Source organism: Mustelus asterias, chromosome 19 (genome assembly GCF_964213995.1).
Source record: "Mustelus asterias chromosome 19, sMusAst1.hap1.1, whole genome shotgun sequence".
Classification (NCBI taxonomy): Eukaryota; Metazoa; Chordata; class Chondrichthyes; order Carcharhiniformes; family Triakidae; genus Mustelus; species Mustelus asterias.
This window is the reverse complement of record NC_135819.1, coordinates 39,566,325-39,584,211: the sequence shown is the minus strand read 5'-3', so window position 1 is coordinate 39,584,211 and position 17,887 is coordinate 39,566,325. Positions and strand designations below refer to the sequence as shown.

At 41.4% G+C, this 17,887-nt stretch overlaps 1 protein-coding gene across 1 annotated transcript in view; it reads right to left on the bottom strand.

Annotated features, from left to right (window-relative positions):
* Positions 1 to 376: 376 nt before the first annotated feature.
* Positions 377 to 17,887, bottom strand: part of cwf19l1 (CWF19 like cell cycle control factor 1) — a 37,716-nt gene continuing 20,205 nt past the window's right edge. The window contains exons 10-14 of the mRNA XM_078235370.1: positions 12,239 to 12,318; positions 9,835 to 10,044; positions 9,165 to 9,284; positions 4,860 to 4,957; positions 377 to 785 (exon numbers count right to left, since the gene is read on the bottom strand). Of these exons, the coding sequence (XP_078091496.1) occupies positions 641 to 785; positions 4,860 to 4,957; positions 9,165 to 9,284; positions 9,835 to 10,044; positions 12,239 to 12,318 (653 nt within the window). The 3' untranslated portion in view covers positions 377 to 640. The remainder of the gene's footprint in view (positions 786 to 4,859; positions 4,958 to 9,164; positions 9,285 to 9,834; positions 10,045 to 12,238; positions 12,319 to 17,887) is intronic.

The following is a 17,887-nucleotide window of genomic DNA, read 5'->3' as shown; positions in this document are numbered from 1 at the left end:
TGCAATTCACTGTCACAGCTAATATACATTTATTTTCAACATCGTATATCTTGGGAAATCTATGAAAATATATAACACACACACACACACGCACACACAAAGGATTAGCACTGGATCTGTGTTAAATCATTAAAATAGATTTCATCAAAATCACACAAATGGGAAAAGTATACCAGTAAATCTTCTGCACAAAATGTAAACAATTTTCCTAAAAACAATTCAAATCAGTTTAATAAAAAAATGCAGTAAAAATACTTCTATAAATATCACTCCAAAAGTAAAAATTGCAATTTCCATAATCACACTGAACCACTGTATTCCAATGGTATCTGTTTAAAAAGGTCTTATCGAATTAGGATATTTACATTAGTGGAGGCAAGGAGAGGAAGAAAATTCCAGAAAGAAACAGTGCTGCAAAACATAGAAGAAAAATGCTGCATTTTTACGTAACCATAGTCAATCTGAAAAATAATGTACATAATTGTTCTCAACGTCCACTGAATCTTCACAAGTATTGATCTGTAGTTGAAAATAGATATCTGTATCAAAGTACACAATTTCTCTCAAATGGATAATTTCAAGATTACACTAACCTGTGCTTTTGAAATAATTCATAATAATTTCTATGTTACAATCTTATTTACTCAAGCAAGGAAAAATCATATGGTTGAAATCCCTTCCTGAATGTCTTAGCAAATTCTTCCTCATCTTCTCGGCTATATGTACATTCCCTCCAGTTAGCTTTATCTGGTATATTTAGGACAGCTTCGCTTGCCAAAACCTCCCTGTGAGAAATTCAGAAACAATAAAGAGTTAATAAGCCAAGCAACTGAGTATGTATGTGGTGTAATAAACAAAGTTTAAAGACATAAAACTTACCTCTACCAGACTTACCTTGCCTAGCAAACAAGAACAACAAAGATACAGTTACCCAGTGGCATGGCATGTAGGATGTATCTACAGGATGCATTAGATGTCTTACGTAAGTACAGAGTACCAACTAATATTAACTATCCTGTTATCAGTTACACCAGAATTAACATTTTATTTGAACCCCCCCCCCCCCCCCCCCCCCCCCCCCCCCACCCTCCCCCCAAACTCCACCTCCCAGACCAATTGCCCTCTAGGACAGGTGGGCATTGTTCTTTATTTACTCAAGACCTCACAGCTGCACATCTACAAGATAGGTGGTGCTGTTCTCCACAGAACAATTCACCTTAGAACGCCTAAATTGAGCCTGTAGCCCACTGCCACTCCACTGCCAACTCTTGCAATCCAATGCCACTGCCTTTCAATTGGAAAACCAAAATCAAAATTTATTTTGCTCTTAGTGCAGCCTTGCAATGTACTTTTGACAGTGTATGGCAAGTTGAAGGGGATTCATCAAAAGCAACATCTACTCAGTGATATTGAAACTCTCTATAAAGCCCTTGCTGGTGGGACACATTCTACTTTCAATATCTCATCTTTCTACTCCTTTTTGCTCTTTTCTGCTACTCCCACAACAACCATCCATACAATTCCCCACACAACCGGCCATCCAATTCCAGAAATACATTACCCTGCACTTTAGTCAGCAGATAAATGGCAAAGAGTTAAATAAAGACTATCCATGTTGCATACAAATAATTTTTAAGAAACCAATGAAAAATCAAATCACTACATTTTTACTTTCTGAATCCAAAGGCGGCATGGTGGCACAGTGGTTAGCACTGTCTCACAGTGCCAGGGATCCAGGTTCAATTCCAGCCTCGGGTGACTGTGCAAACTCCACACATTCTCCCTATGTTTGCGTGGATTTCCTCTGAAGATATGCACTCCAAGGTCCCACTGATCTTCAGTACTTTCCGTGTCCTGCCATTAAGAGTGTAATCCTTCCCTGAAGGTGGCAGGGCAGGTAAATAGGGTAGTTGATATGGGATACTTGCTTTTATTAGCTGAGGCTTAGAATACAAGAGCAGGAAAGTCATGCTGGAACTGTATAAAATGCTGGTTAGACCACAACTAAAGTACTACGTGCAGTTCTGTTTATCACATTATAGGATGGATGTGATTGGACTGGGGAAGGTACAGAAAGATTTATGAGGATGCTGCCTGGGCTGGAGGATTTGAGCTACGTGGATAGGTAGACTGTTCTCCTTGGAGCAGCAAAGGTCGAGAGGGGACTTGACAGAGGTGTATTAAGATTGAGAGGCATAGATAGGGTGGATAAGACAACATTTTTTCCGTTAATAGAGGGGTCAATAACTAGGGGCATAGATTTAAGGCAAGAGATAGAAGGCTAAGAGAGGAGTTGAGGAGAAACATTTTCACCCAGAGGGTGGTGGGAGTCTGAAAAAAAAAGAGTGGTCGAGTCAGAATCTCTCATAGCATTTAAGAAATATTTAAATATTAACTTGTGCTGCCATAACCCCCAGGGCTATGAGACAGGAGCTCGAAAATGTGATTAAATGTCTTGTGTGTATCAGTATACAGTGCGAAGTATTATTTCTTGCACACTAAATACACAAAGCACACCGTTCATAGAGAAGGAAAGGAGAGCATGCAGAATGTAGTTACAGTCATAGCTAGGGTGAAGAGAAAGATCAACTTAATGAGTTAGGTTCATTCAAAAGTCTGACGGCAGCAGGGAAGAAGCTGTTCTCGAGTCGGTTGGTACATGACTTCAGACTTTTGTATCTTTTTACTGAGGGAAGAAGGTGGAAGAGAGTATGTCCAGGGTGCATGGAGGCCTTGGATTATGCTGGTTGCTTCTCCGAGACAGTGGGAAGTCTAGACGGAGTCAGTGGATGGGAAACTGGTTTGCGTGATAGACTGGACTTCATTCACGACCCTTTGTAGTTACTTGCAGTCTTGGACAGAGCTAGAGCCGTACCAAGTTATGATACAGCTTTCTACGGCACATCTATAAAAGTTGGAGAGAGTCGTAGTAAACATGCCAAATTTTCTTAGCCTCCTGAGAAAGTAGAGGCGTTGATGGGCTTTCTTAACTATAGATCTGCATGGAGGGGCCAGGACAGTTGTTGGTGATCTGGACGCCTGAAAACTTGAAGCTCTCAACCATTTCCACTTCATCCCTGTTGATGTAGACAGAAAATTCGCATTCTAATCAGTATTCTGCAACTTGATTTTGTGTCTCTCTGTGTGCCTTGTTTGTGAGCAGATATCCACTCCATCTGATGAAGGAGCAGGGCTCCGAAAGCTAATGGCAATTGCTACCAAGTAAACCTGTTGGACTTTAACCTGTTGTTAAAACTCTTATGATGTAGACAGAGGCATGTCTTCCACTACCCTTCCTGAAGTCGATGACTATCTCCTTCGTTTTACTGACATTCAGGGAGAGATTATTGTCATTGCACCAATTCACCAGATTCTCCATCTCATTCCTGTACTTTCATCATTGTTTGAGATCCAACCCACTACCATGGTGTCATCAGCAAACTTGAAAATCAAGTTGGAGGGGAATTTGCCCAGTCATAGGTGTATAAGCAGTATAGTTAAGGGGCTGAGGATAGTCTTGTATAGTCAGATCTTTGTTGACTGGCATGGACGTGATAGGCTGAATATCTTCCTTCTATGCTTTAAACATCTATGAATATAAAAAGCATAACTTTCTGCCCCAAATCAACCTTGTTTACTTTTGTTCCACAAGTTATTAGTTCACAAAAAGGCAAATGTCAATTCCTTTAAAGTGAAGTGAACTATCACCCAAATTGAGGCACTTTTGCAGAACAAAAAAACGGTCGGACTTTACAAATCACTGAAGACCTGTATCATTATTTTCTACAAAAGTGCCTCAATTGAAATGTGCTGCTGTTTAAATTACGTGGCTCAATCACAAAACTGTCACCTGTTTAAGTCTACAGCAATCACCAGCAAAGGAAACATGCCAAAAATAGAGCATATTCAGAGACAGTCACTTGAATCCCGTTTAATGACAGTATCATCTCAAGAGTTGAGATGGCACTGATAACTACTCAGTTATATCATCATGGTTTAGGACAGTGATTCTTCAACATTTTCCAAAAGCAGCCCATTTAAAAATTCTACACTCTTGCGCTTACTTTTTGTGGATTCGATATGGTGTCTTAGAGCATGGAGGTTAGTAATCCAAAACTAAATAAAACTGAAGTTTCTTAAATCTTTAAAACCTATTGCTGGGATAATTTGTTTTACAACAGCATTGTAAAATAGACTTGCTGCGACAAACAAATGTTGATTTTTACAGGTATAGTAAGAATACAAAAAATGAATAAAGTATCTGATCCAATTTACCCAAAATGTGCCATTGGCTTTGAAAAAAGCACCGTGGGATTTTAAAATCCTGAATTCAAATAAATACATGGGAAACAGGTGCTTATGATGCTTTCTATTAGGAAACTTATATTACACATTATTAAACGTATGCTCTCTTCATTTAGCTAGATCCAGTCTATGCTCAGTGCTATCTAGTTGGTAGAATTTAATCTTGCAGCTTTTACAACGAAGGCTGTCCAGATTCCATTCAAGTATCTACACTGAGCAACATAAAGATTCACTAGAATGATAGATCCTCAAGATCATCTTCATTTTACTGATATTCAGGGAGAGATTATTATCATTGCACCAATTCACCAGATTCTCCATCTCATTCCTGTACTTTCATCATTGTTTGAGATCCAACCCACTACCATGGTGTCATCAGCAAACTTGAAAATCAAATTGGAGGGGAATTTGCCCAAACAGTCATAGGTGTATAAGCAGTATAGTTAAGGGGCTGAGGATAGAGTCTTGTATAGTCAGATCTTTGTTGACTGGCATGGACATGATGGGCTGAATATCCTCCTTCTATGCTGTAAACATCTATGAATTCTTCTTACCTTCCAAACTGTAATGGGAACTGTTTCTTGATTCTGTGCAACAGCTTTTCTCCACTGTCCAGCTCAACATAGAAATATGCTGATCCAGGTTGAATTATCTACAAAACACAAATCAAATGGTCTGACTTTACAAATCACTGAAGACATGTATCAGTATTTTCCAATTACTTTTAACATTCTAAGCTGAATTTTCTATTTGGTTGAAAGCAACATCAGCTAACATTCTGGCAGTGAGTCAGACCTTTCACTATGGAGTCTATCTTCATTTAATCCAGACTGATGGTTGCAATTGCCCTGGATAAAATGAGATTGAAGCAAATTCAAGCCCTGAACAGCCCACATTTTGTCTATCTCTAAAGCCACCATAGTTATATATAGGTATGGCAAAAAAAATCAAAAAGTTTCAAAAGGAAATATAAGCATTTTACAATCTGTGCTGGAATGCATACTTATACACAATAATACAAGCTGAAATTTCATCTTGCGATAGATTGATTTTCTTTAAAACTGCCTGAAACATCACCACGAACATAGCAATCCAGGTTTTTTATTTACATGCAACATCTCTCCCCCTCCCCCATCTGACCATTTATGCTTGCAAAACTACCATTTATGACTTCCAACTGCACAGTTTCGCTGATCTTCAATAAAAAATTGCTATGGAGACAAACACAACATTAACATTTCACAGAAGGTGGTGACAATGAGTTTTACATGAGCACAGGTGCATTAGCTGCTAAATACACTAATCTGCTGTTTGTGCCTTTCCAAGGTGGTAATCAACATGCCCTACAAGTGTCATTCAGAAACAGCTGCAAATATTTGTTGCAAGTTTCTAAGAAAAGCATCTTGGATATCTTCCAATAATTGAAACATAAAACTTTTTCCATTGCTACGTATACAAACCCACAAATGTAATAATCATAGTCTCTTTACAAAGTTATTTTTATGAAACAATGTTATGTGTCACAAATATTTCTTTAAACATTTTACCATGAGAAATTTTAGTTATTTAAAGCCGATTCTGAGACTGCCAGGAGAAATTAAAAACAATATGACAAAAAGGTCAAGTTGAACACTATTGTGTATTTCATTTTTAAAATTGAATTGTTTTGCCTTTCCATTTAAAATGCTTTCTGCACTTGTACAGCAATGGTCAGAATAATTGCAGTCTAGTGTGCTTTGCTAATTAGTCAGTTAGTTACTACACTTACATTTCTAAAAACCTGTACAAATATTCCTCAGCGTAACATTATAACAGGGGCTTAAGTAAAACAATTTGCATTTATACAACTCCTTTCATGTAGGAAAATCCCATGGGACTTCCAAGAGGCAGAAATCAAAAGTCACTGAACCAAAGAAGGGTATATCAGAGGGGTGACTGCAACAAACAAGATATTAGGAGAAGTACTGCTCTTCTCTCCAACAGAATTTCTGTTTGTACCTTTCACCCTGTCCACCGTCACTGCTTTCCATTTCCCTCCTGGTGTTTGACAAGGTATTTACATTTTTTCTGATTTTCTTTGCCCTCAGCTCTGACAAAGGGTCATCCAGACGAAAAACGTTGGCTCCATTCTCTCTCCACAGATGCTGTCAGACCTGCTGAGATTTTCCAGCATTTTCTATTTTTGTTTCAGATTCCAGCATTCGCAATATTTTGCTTTTATGATATTAGGAGAGGTGATCAAAATTGTGGATTTTAAAGAGAAAAGAGGGTGTGCAGTTTACAGAAGGAATTCAACAGAGTGGGTCTGAGGCTGCCAAAGCCATATCTACTAACAATGCGATGAAATAATGACAAGTGACTAGAGTCAGAGAAACAAGAATTCAAGATGAAGGTTTAAGGGAGCTCTAGGGCTGGATAAAGGTTAGAGAGCTGCGGGGTTATGGTGAAGTGGGACAGAAGATGGGTCCAAGACCATAAGGGATTTAAATGTGAGGATGGGAAATATAAATGTGGCGTTGAGCAAACGGGAGGCTATAAGGTTAGCAAGGATGGTTAAGCAGGTCTTCTTGTAGGACATATGGACAGCTGTACTAAAGGCCCTGCAGCACAATGATTTATGTTGCAACACTTCAATTTAAAATTTTGCATCACATTCCTCCCCCTCCCCGGAGACTCTTGTGGGCTTACCTCTACCTCTAATTAGCCTCTCCTAGCCCCACAGTACTCCACAGTATCTTTACACTCCTCCAATTACTTCTGCTACTTTAATTGCTCTATCAATGGCAGCCATGGTTCCAACAGCCAAGGCCATATACTCTAATTTCCTTCCTAAATCTTTCCGCTTCGCTAACCTTCTTTAAGCCATTCCTTAAAATTTACATATTTGACTTAGCTTTTGGTCATCTACCCAAATACCTCTTTCTGTGGTTTGGTGTCTTATTTGTTTAATAATGCTCCTGTGACATGCCCTGATATCTTTCACAATGGGATAGTGTACCTGAACAGGCACCGGAGTGTGGCGGCTAGGGGATTTTCACAGTAACTTCGTTGTAGTGTTAATGTAAGACTTGCGACACTAATAAATAAACTTTAAACTTTTAAAAGCACTGAAATTACTGTGAAAATCCCCTAGTCGCCACACTCCAGTGCCTGTCTGGGTACAATGAGGGAGAATTTAGCGTTGCCAATGCACCTAACCAGCGCGTCTTTTGGACTGCGGGAGGAAACCGGAGCACCCGGAGGAAACCCACGCAGACACTGGAGAACATGCAAACTCTGCACAGACAGTGACCCAAGCTGGGAATCGAACCAAAGTACCTGGCACTGTGAGGCAGTAGTGCTAACCACTACGCCACCGTGCTGTCCTAAAGAGGCAGCAGTGGTAACCACTGTGCCACCATGCTGCCCCAACTTGTTCAAAATATTGAATTAGTTGACAGATTGATGAACAGCATTGAACTCGGAATTTACAGCACAAATAGACATTTAAACAAAGAATTACTTAACATAATGGCAACTTGCCACTTTAATTTTACTAACATGCTCTAAAATCAAACTAAAGACTATTTGCTTAATTGAAAGCTGTTGTAATCCAACAACATCAAACCAGGTATTCACTGCTTATCATTCTAGGCCAAATCACACTTACATTTCTTGAACCTAGTCAAGTAGGATAATTTTTTTTTAAATGTGAAAGCATGTGAAGAAAGCGAGTAGCTTCAAGTACCTGAGGGATGAGTGGTGGCAGAAGATGGAAGCATGAAAATGGAAATGAAACAACAGATTAGCTAAGTCACTGGAAGCAGCGCAGTAGACTGTTATGTGATAGGAAAGTACCAATGAAATTGAAAGGACAAACGTACAAGACAGTTGTGAGACTGACCTCATTATATGGTGCAGACATTTGGACAACACAAAGGAGAGAAACAATGACAGGATACTAATGAGATGCAGATACTGAGATGGGTGTGTGGAGTGACGAGAAGGGACAAGATCAGGAACTAGTACATCAGCGAAGATTGTAGGAGGATCAAAGAATATGGCTGAGGAGAGACTGAAATGGGCATTGGTTGTGGATTTGGAAAGAAAATATGATGAAGCGAGAGATGGGACTGTCAAGAGGTGGAGGAAGGCCCAAGACCAGATGGAAACGTGGTGGCAAGAGATTTAAATGCAATGGAACTGGAAGGGAAATGAGTAACTGAAAGGAGGAGATGGAGAAAGGTGATCAACCAGGATTTTGGTTGCACCAAGTAAAAAGTAAAGTGAAGTTTATTTATTAGTCACAAATAAGGCTTACATTACACTGCAATGAAGTTACTGTGAAATTCCCCTAGTCGCCACACTCTGGCGCCTGTTCAGCTAAATGCACCTAACCAGCATGTCTTTCAGATTGTGGGAGGAAACCAGAGCACCTGGAGGAAACCCACGCAGACACGGGGAGAACGTGCAAATTCCACACAGACAGTGACCCAAGTGCGTTGTGAGACAGCAGTGCTAACCACTGTGCCGAGAAGCCAAAAGGGAAAGAGTGTGCACTATTTAACTTGCAAACAAATTGAGCACAGGTTTCTCAGAAGCTTGGAGACTCAAATACCCAGATGGATTTTCATCTCTCAGAAACTTGCTGATAAAGGAATTGGATTCAATATCACCTGACAGCGCATTTATCTACTGGGGGATCAGGGAGCCTATCCACACCTTTATAGTAATGGCTGCTTTTTGGAAAATTTTGAGACGCAAGCTTGATGGAGAACTTGCTCTTTCCTTGCCAATCAACTTCATGTGCATACAAATTACTTTTCTGTTGGAGAAAAGTAATTTCACTTGAGTTGCCAAAGTACATTGAACGAACTCACTTGCTTGAGATCAGAATGTTCAGGGATCTCCAAAAGCTCCATCTGCTGTTCCTCTGCTTGCACAATAAAAGCTTCTTTAATGTCATCAGTAGTACAACATTGAATAGGGACTGGAACTACCTGGTGAAAATGAGAAGAAACAGCATATTTCAGTGAAACTCCAAACTCATTGCAAAATTACTATCAAAATCAGTATTTACACAGAAGTCAAATATTTAGATTTTTCTACCAATTAATCTAACAGAAGAAGAAAAAATTGCATCATTGGGATGTTTATTCCCTCAGGAAAGCTTGTCATCATATCAGATAAAGACAGTATCTGGGATTATTTCAGACTTAAACTAATGAAAAAACAGGAATTGTGTGAGCTGGAAAAGCTAAAAGAAGCTGACTCGATAGTCCTTCACAAAAAAAATATTTTCCACTCAATATTATTATTTGTGGAGACTTTAGGACTGGCCTGGTACTTTCCAAACCAATCAATTTAAGATCAACCACAACATGTATACATCAAACCTTAAACATTGCTTGAATAGGAAAAATCGATTAATCTTTCAATTTGACAAATGCTGCTATTTTGAAAGAATAAGTTTACTTTAGTATACATACAATGAGTATTTTGCAGCTTCTACAATAACAATTCAAGGTTTTACTTGTAGCTAGAAATTACCTGCAACTGCAAGTGCTGACTCCTGTAGTTTCTTTCAAACATTACAAACCTTTTCCCAATGCTCTTGTAAAAGTTTTTCAAAGCCACTTTACATTTCTCTACTTCTTCTATGACTTCTGAAGGAAGCTCTAGCACTGATTGATGATGCCCAATGGGCAAAATGAGTACATGATCAGGGGTTAAGCTACCTTTTGCAAGGGCAATATAACACTGCAAAACAAAAAAGAATTTACAAGAATTTAAGTTCATAAAGCATTTTCTAGAAGGTAGTTTATTCAACTTCAGATTTTTATGTCATCCAAATAAGTGTATAGTGAAGTTACCCAGCAGGAAAATCACAAGCTTAAACATCAGTTTCTCAGATGATATCTGACTGTTTGTGCCACATTTTTGAATATTATCGTAAAGAGCTCTAACGGTCACTGCTAATGTGGAATCCTGGAATACTTACACTACAGGACAAATTCCTCAGCAAGTCAGGAGCAAAAAACTATAGCAATTGCACATACATTGTTGTGTGAAAATCAACTTTATTTTCTTGCTGATAGTCTATATTAGTAGGTCTAGTGTTGAGTTTACTCGCAGTCTGAAAGTTGCTGGCTACTCTTACCAGAGGCATTTTTTATTCTTTCATGATAAGTGAACGCAAGCATTGTTACCCATCCCTCATTGCCCTTGAGAAGATGGCAGTAAGCCATCTTCTCGAACTGCTGCAGTCCATCTGGTGTAGATACATACATGATGTGGAGATGCCGGCGTTGGACTGGGGTAAGCACAGTAAGAAGTCTCACAACACCAGGTTAAAGTCCAACAGGTTTATTTGGTAGCAAATACCATAAGCTTTCGGAGCACAGCTCCTTCGTCAGATGGAGTGGATATCTGTTCTCCAACAGTAACCCCCACAGCTTTCCCCCTGATCTTGCAGAATCTCACCAGCTGTTCTGTCTGGAGACAATACACATCTCTTTAACCTGTGTTGAATGCTCCCTCCACCCACCTTGTCTGTACCTTTAAGACCTGGCTGGCTGTAGAGATTTGCATTCTAATTAGTATTCTGTAACTTGATTTCTGTGTCTGTGCACTGTTGGAGAACAGATATCCACTCCATCTGACGAAGGAGCTGTGCTCCGAAAGCTTATGGTATTTGCTACCAAATAAACCTGTTGGACTTTAACCTGGTGTTGTGAGACTTCTTACTGTAGATACATACACACAGTGCTGCTGGGAATTCCAGGATATTGATCCCACAACAGAGAAGGAATATCAATATAGCTCCAAATCTAAATGTTTTATGGCTTGGAGGGGCACCTGCAGGTGTGACGTTTCCATGTGTCTGCTGCCCTTGTCCTTTTAGGTGATAGAGGTCAGACTTGGAAGCTGCTGTCGAAGGATTCGTGGTGAATTTCTGCAGTGTATCTTGTATAAAGTAAATAAAGTCACCATCATCCCAGATGACCATAGGCAGAGGGGAGAGCTGACTGGTGGCGATTTAACCTGAGGATCACACCTCAGGTGAGGGGAAAGATTGTGAAGGCGGGCCTTCATGAATAACCTCAGCCGGTATGGGAACTGAACCCATGCTGTTGGCATCACTAACCAGTTGTCCAGTCAACTGAGCTAAACCAACCTATATAATACACACTTCTGTCACTGTGTTGGTGGAAGAAGTGAATATTAAGTTGGTGGATGGGATGCTGATCAAGCTAGCTGCTTTGCCCTGGATGCAATTGAGCTTCGAGTGTTGCTGAAGCCATATTCATCTAGGCAATTGGAGATTATTCCATCACACTCCTGACTTGTGCCTGCTGGAAAAGCTTAGGGGAGTCATGAGGAGAGTTACTCACCTCATAATTCCCAGCTTCTAACCTGCTCATGTAAGCCACAGTATTTATTTGACTAGTCCAGTTCAGTTTCTAGTCAATGGTAACCCCTAGTATGTTGATAATGCCTTTGAATGCTATAGGAAGATTGTTAGGTTCTCTCTTTTTGGATATAGTCATCACCTGACATTTGTGTGGTGTTTGTTACTTGTCACTTTTCAGTCCAAGCCTGAATGTTGTCCATGTTTTACAGCATATTGGCACAGACTGCTTCAGTTTCTGAGGAGGTGCGAATGGTACTGAACATTGTGCAACCATCAGTTTTCACTGGTTAGTGCGAGTGTCTCCGGCCTCACCAGAGAGGGTGGTCATAGCAAATCAAGATGCAGCAGCATCAGTTAATTTTATCTGACAATGTCAGGTAGGTCAATTGTTGGCAGCAATGCTGCAAATAAACACAACATAGAGGATTCTTAAATAATTGTTTCAAATGTTCTTGTGCTTCAATGGCAACCAATCCTCAATAGGTTCACATTAGAAGATACTTTCAAGAAATAGCGCTGAAGTGCACGTCCAGTACTTACATGAGTACCAATACTGATAACTAAGTGCTTTTCAACTTCAGGACTAGCAAGGCAGAACCAGCAAGGACCCATGGGCTGAGCTACGAAGAAACATATAAAATGTCAGGTGTGTACTTAACTTTACATCAAGAATAACAAAATGTTTGCTGCCAACAATAATTTTTGGGAGGGGGGTCTTAAGAAAACAGTAATGAATGACGTTACTTCCTTGTGGAAACAGGACACACGTAGGATTGGTTTTGATATCCTCCTTTCATTCTGCACGAGTAGCAGCTTATTAGCACCATGCTTCAAGCAAAGATGGCTACGTAGTGAGATAAAATAGAGCTGCTAATGGAATTGGATCACAGAATGAATCATGTGTTCTGAAAAAACAGGTGATGAATGAGAGAATTGAAAGAAGTGAATGAAGGGAACAGAATAGATTTGCAGAAATCTTAAAACAAATGTGGCCAATTGCAGCTAATACTTTGGGTTCTTTCCTCACAAAGGATAGAAATTTAAAGTTTGGATTGTGCATTATTATTTACCTAGTTATAAACTATATTCTTATAATCCCCAATGTTGAAAAAAATACATTTATATTTAGTTGCTATTTCTCTTAATTATTATACTCAATAGAAGCACTTTAGGTATGTGTCTCCTGCTGCAACATTGTGAAATATACTCTAGAACATAGAACATAGAACAGTACAGCACAGAACAGGCCCTTCGGCCCACGATGTTGTGCCGACCTTCATCTGAAACCAAGATCAAGCTATCCCACTCCCTACCATCCTGGTGTGCTCCATGTGCCTATCCAATAACCGCTTAAATGTTCCTAAAGTGTCTGACTCCACTATCACTGCAGGCAGTCCATTCCACACCCCAACCACTCTCTGCGTGAAGAACCTACCTCCGATATCCTTCCTATATCTCCCACCATGAACCCTATAGTTATGCCCCCTTGTAATAGCTCCATCCACCCGAGGAAATAGTCTTTGAACGTTCACTCGATCTATCCCCTTCATCATTTTATAAACCTCTATTAAGTCTCCCCTCAATCTCCTCCGCTCCAGAGAGAACAGCCCCAGCTCCCTCAACCTTTCCTCATAAGACTGACACTCCAAACCAGGCAGCATCCTGGTAAATCTCCTCTGCACTCTCTCCAGCGCTTCCACATCCTTCTTATAGTGAGGTGACCAGAACTGCACGCAATATTCCAAATGCGGTCTCACCAAGGTCCTGTACAGTTGCAGCATAACCCCACGGCTCTTAAACTCCAACCCCCTGTTAATAAAAGCTAACACACTATATGCCTTCTTCACAGCTCTATCCACTTGAGTGGCAACCTTTAGAGATCTGTGGATATGGACCCCAAGATCTCTCTGTTCCTCCACAGTCTTCAGAACCCTACCTTTGACCCTGTAATCCACATTTAAATTTGTCCGACCAAAATGAATCACCTCACATTTATCAGGGTTAAACTCCATTTGCCATTTTTCAGCCCAGCTTTGCATCCTATCTATGTCTCTTTGCAGCCTACAACACCCCTCCACCTCATCCACTACTCCACCAATCTTGGTGTCATCAGCAAATTTACTGATCCACCCTTCAGCCCCCTCCTCTAAGTCATTAATAAAAATCACAAAGAGCAGAGGACCAAGCACCGATCCCTGCGGCACTCCGCTAGCAACCTGCCTCCAGTCCGAAAATTTTCCATCCACCACCACCCTCTGTCTTCGATCAGATAGCCAGTTACCTATCCAATCGGCCAACTTTCCCTCTATCCCACACCTCCTTACTTTCATCATAAGCCGACCATGGGGGACCTTATCAAACGCCTTACTAAAATCCATGTATATGACATCAACCGCCCTACCTTCATCAACACACCTAGTTACCTCCTCAAAAAATTCTATCAAATTTGTGAGGCACGATTTGCCCTTCACAAATCCGTGCTGACTATCCCGGATTAATCCGCATCTTTCTAAATGGTCGTAAATCCCATCCCTAAGGACCTTTTCCATCAATTTACCAACCACCGAAGTCAGACTAACCGGTCTATAATTACCAGGGTCATTCCTATTCCCTTTCTTAAACAGAGGAACAACATTTGCCACTCTCCAGTCCTCTGGCACCATCCCCGTGGACAGCGAGGACCCAAAGATCAAAGCCAAAGGCTCTGCAATCTCATCCCTCGCCTCCCAAAGAATCCTAGGATACATTTCATCAGGCCCAGGGGACTTATCGACCTTCAGTTTATTCAAAACTGCCAAGACATCCTCCCTCCGAACATCTATTTCCTCCAGCCTATTAGCCTGTAACACCTTCTCTTCCTGAAAAACATGGCCCCTCTCCTTGGTGAACACTGAAGAAAAGTATTCATTCATCACCTCGCCTATCTCTACTGATTCCATACACAAGTTCCCACCACTGTCCTTGACCGGCCCTAACCTCACCCTGGTCATTCTTTTATTCCTCACATAAGAGTAAAAAGCCTTGGGGTTTTCCTTGATCCGACCCGCCAAGGACTTCTCATGTCCCCTCCTAGCTCTCCTCAGCCCCTTTTTCAGCTCATTCCTTGCTAACTTGTAACCCTCAATCGAGCCATCTGAACCTTGTTTCCTCATCCCTACATAAGCTTCCCTCTTCCTTTTCACAAGACATTCCACCTCTTTCGTGAACCACGGTTCCCTCACTCGGCCATTTCCTCCCTGCCTGACAGGGACATACCTATCAAGGACACCCAGTATTTGTTCCTTGAAAAAGTTCCACTTTTCATCAGTGCCTTTCCCTGACAGTTTCTGTTCCCATCTTATGCCCCCTAATTCTTGCCTAATCGCATCATAATTACCTCTCCCCCAATTGTAAGCCTTGCCCTGCCGTCCGGCCCTATCCCTCTCCATTGCAATAACAAAAGACACAGAATTGTGGTCACTATCTCCAAAGTTCTCTCCCACAACCAAATCTAACACTTGGCCCGGTTCATTTCCCAGTACCAAATCCAATGTGGCCTCACCCCTTGTCGGCCTATCCACATATTGTGTCAGGAAACCCTCCTGCACACACTGCACAAAAAGTGCCCCATCCAAACTATTCGACCTACAAAGGTTCCAATCAATATTTGGAAAGTTAAAGTCCCCCATGACAACTACCCTGTGACCCCCACACGTATCCATAATCTGCTTAGCAATTTCTTCCTCCACATCTCTATTACTATTTGGGGGCCTATAGTAAACTCCTAACAACGTGACCGCTCCTTTCCTGTTTCTAACTGCAGCCCATATTACCTCAGTGTGCATATCCCCCTCAAAGTGCTTTTCCGCAGCCGTTAAACTATCCTTGATTAACAATGCTACTCCTCCACCTCTTTTACCAGCTTCCCTACACTTACTGAAACATCTATACCCCGGAACGTCCAACAACCATTCCTGTCCTTGTTCTACCCACGTCTCCGTAATGGCCACAACATCGTAGTCCCAAGTACCAATCCACGCCCCAAGTTCATCCACCTTGTTCCGGATGCTCCTTGCATTGAAGTAGACACACTTCAACCCACCTTCCTGTCTACCGGTACCCACCCTTGACCTTGATACCTTCCCCAATACCTCACCACCCTCAACACTGACTTCCGGACTACAACTCCTTTTCCCACTCCCCTGACAAATTAGTTTAAATCCCCCTGAAGAGCCGTAGCAAATTTCCCTCCCAGGATATTGGTGCCCCTCTGGTTCAGGTGCACCCCGTCCTGTTTGTAGAGGTCCCACATTCCCCAGAACGTGTTCCAATTATCCACGTATCTGAAACCCTCCCTCCTGCACCATCCCTGCAACCACATGTTTAAGTGCACTCTCTCCCTGTTCCTCAACTCGCTATCACGTGGCACCGGTAGCGTACCAGAGATGACCACATGTTTTGTCTTTGCTCTCAGCTTCCAGCCCAGCTCCCGAAATTCCTGTTTTAAATCCCCGTCCCCTCTCCTACCTATGTTGTTGGTACCAATGTGTACCACGACTTGTGACTGTTTCCCCTCTCCCTTAAGAATCCGGAAAACATGGTCCGAGACGTCACGGACCCTGGCATCCGGTAGGCAACAAACCATCCTCGAGTCTCTTTTGCTGCCACAGAACCTCCTATCTATCCCTCTAACTAACGAGTCCCCAATAACTATTGCCCTCCCGCTCTCCTCCTTACCCTCCTGAGCCACAGGGACGGACTCAGTGCCGGAGATCCTCTCACTGCAGCTCACCACTGGTATGTCGTCCCCCTCAACCGTATCCAAAGCGGAATACTTATTGCTAAGGGGAACGACCACAGGGGATCCCTGCACCGACTGCTTCTTCCCAGCCCCTCTCACCGTCACCCATCTATTTTCATTCCGCAGAGTAACTGTATCCCTGAAGCTTCTGTCTATGGCCATCTCTGCATCCCTAATGATCCTAAGTTCCTCCAACTCCAGCTCCAGTTCCCTTACACGGTTTTGGAGGAGCTGCAGATGGATGCACTTCTCACAGGTATAATCAGCAGGGACACTGACGTCGTCCCTCACCTCGAACATAGTGCAAGAGGAACATTGCACTGCCTTCACACCCATCCCCTCTAGATACCTTGCCAGTACCAGGTAGAAACAGCAAAAAATGAATTAACTCACCCCTGCTCGCCCTGCCTAAGCCCTGTGAGCCAAAGCCCTACAGCTTTCACTCTGCCTCCTGCTCACTCTGCTGCCCGCTAACGATGCTGCCCGCTCAAAAGTGCGGCCTACTTTTAAACCCTCCAAAAACCTTCCCAGACTCCTGCTGGGCCCACTTCCTGTTTTAAAAAAAACCTCCGATTTTTTACACAAATTTAACTTAAAATAAATAAATAAATGTAGTGAACAAACCAAACCAAACATTCCCTATTGTATTACTCTAGTAATACAATAGGGAATGTTTCACAGCCTAACATTCACCATTTAACAGGAAGGGGTTGGGTGCGGGGACAGAGGAAAGGTAACCAAATAAAATATCTTCTCAGAGGGATTCTAATCAACTGTTCAAATCATACGATAGTAACAAAGGGGCTTTAAGAGAAACAAGAAAAAATGTAAAACATCTGGCTTCAAGGATAACAAAATATCTCATTAGAATATACTTCCCCAGTTAACTCCACCTTTATATCAAATGGGGTCAAAATGTAATATTGCATGATTCTCAAATCCAACAAAAATATTTTAGCATTAAGTTAACATTTGAGGGCTTCGCCATGGAGGCAAGATATTGTAGCCACATAGGTTTGATTTGATGTATTATTGTCACATTATTAGTATACAGTGAAAAGTATTGTTTCTTGCACGCTATGTAAAGCATACTATACATAGAGAAGGAAAGGAGAGGGTACAGAATGTAGTGTCACAGTCATAGCTAGGGTGTAGAGAAAGATAATATGGTTAGAATAGAATTTTAAAAGCACAGAACGAGTGTAAAAGATGGAATTAGGGGTATGCTGGGCACAGCTTTCAAGAAGTCGCCACGTTTCGGCACTATCTTGGGAAAACTTTGCCGGTTTGGCTTAATTAACATAGCATACTGTAAACATATTTGAGGTTCTTTTGTTTGTCCAATGTAAAGATTGAGAAGAGAATATCATTTTATTGACAAAGTATCCTCCATGTTCAAAGGAAAATGC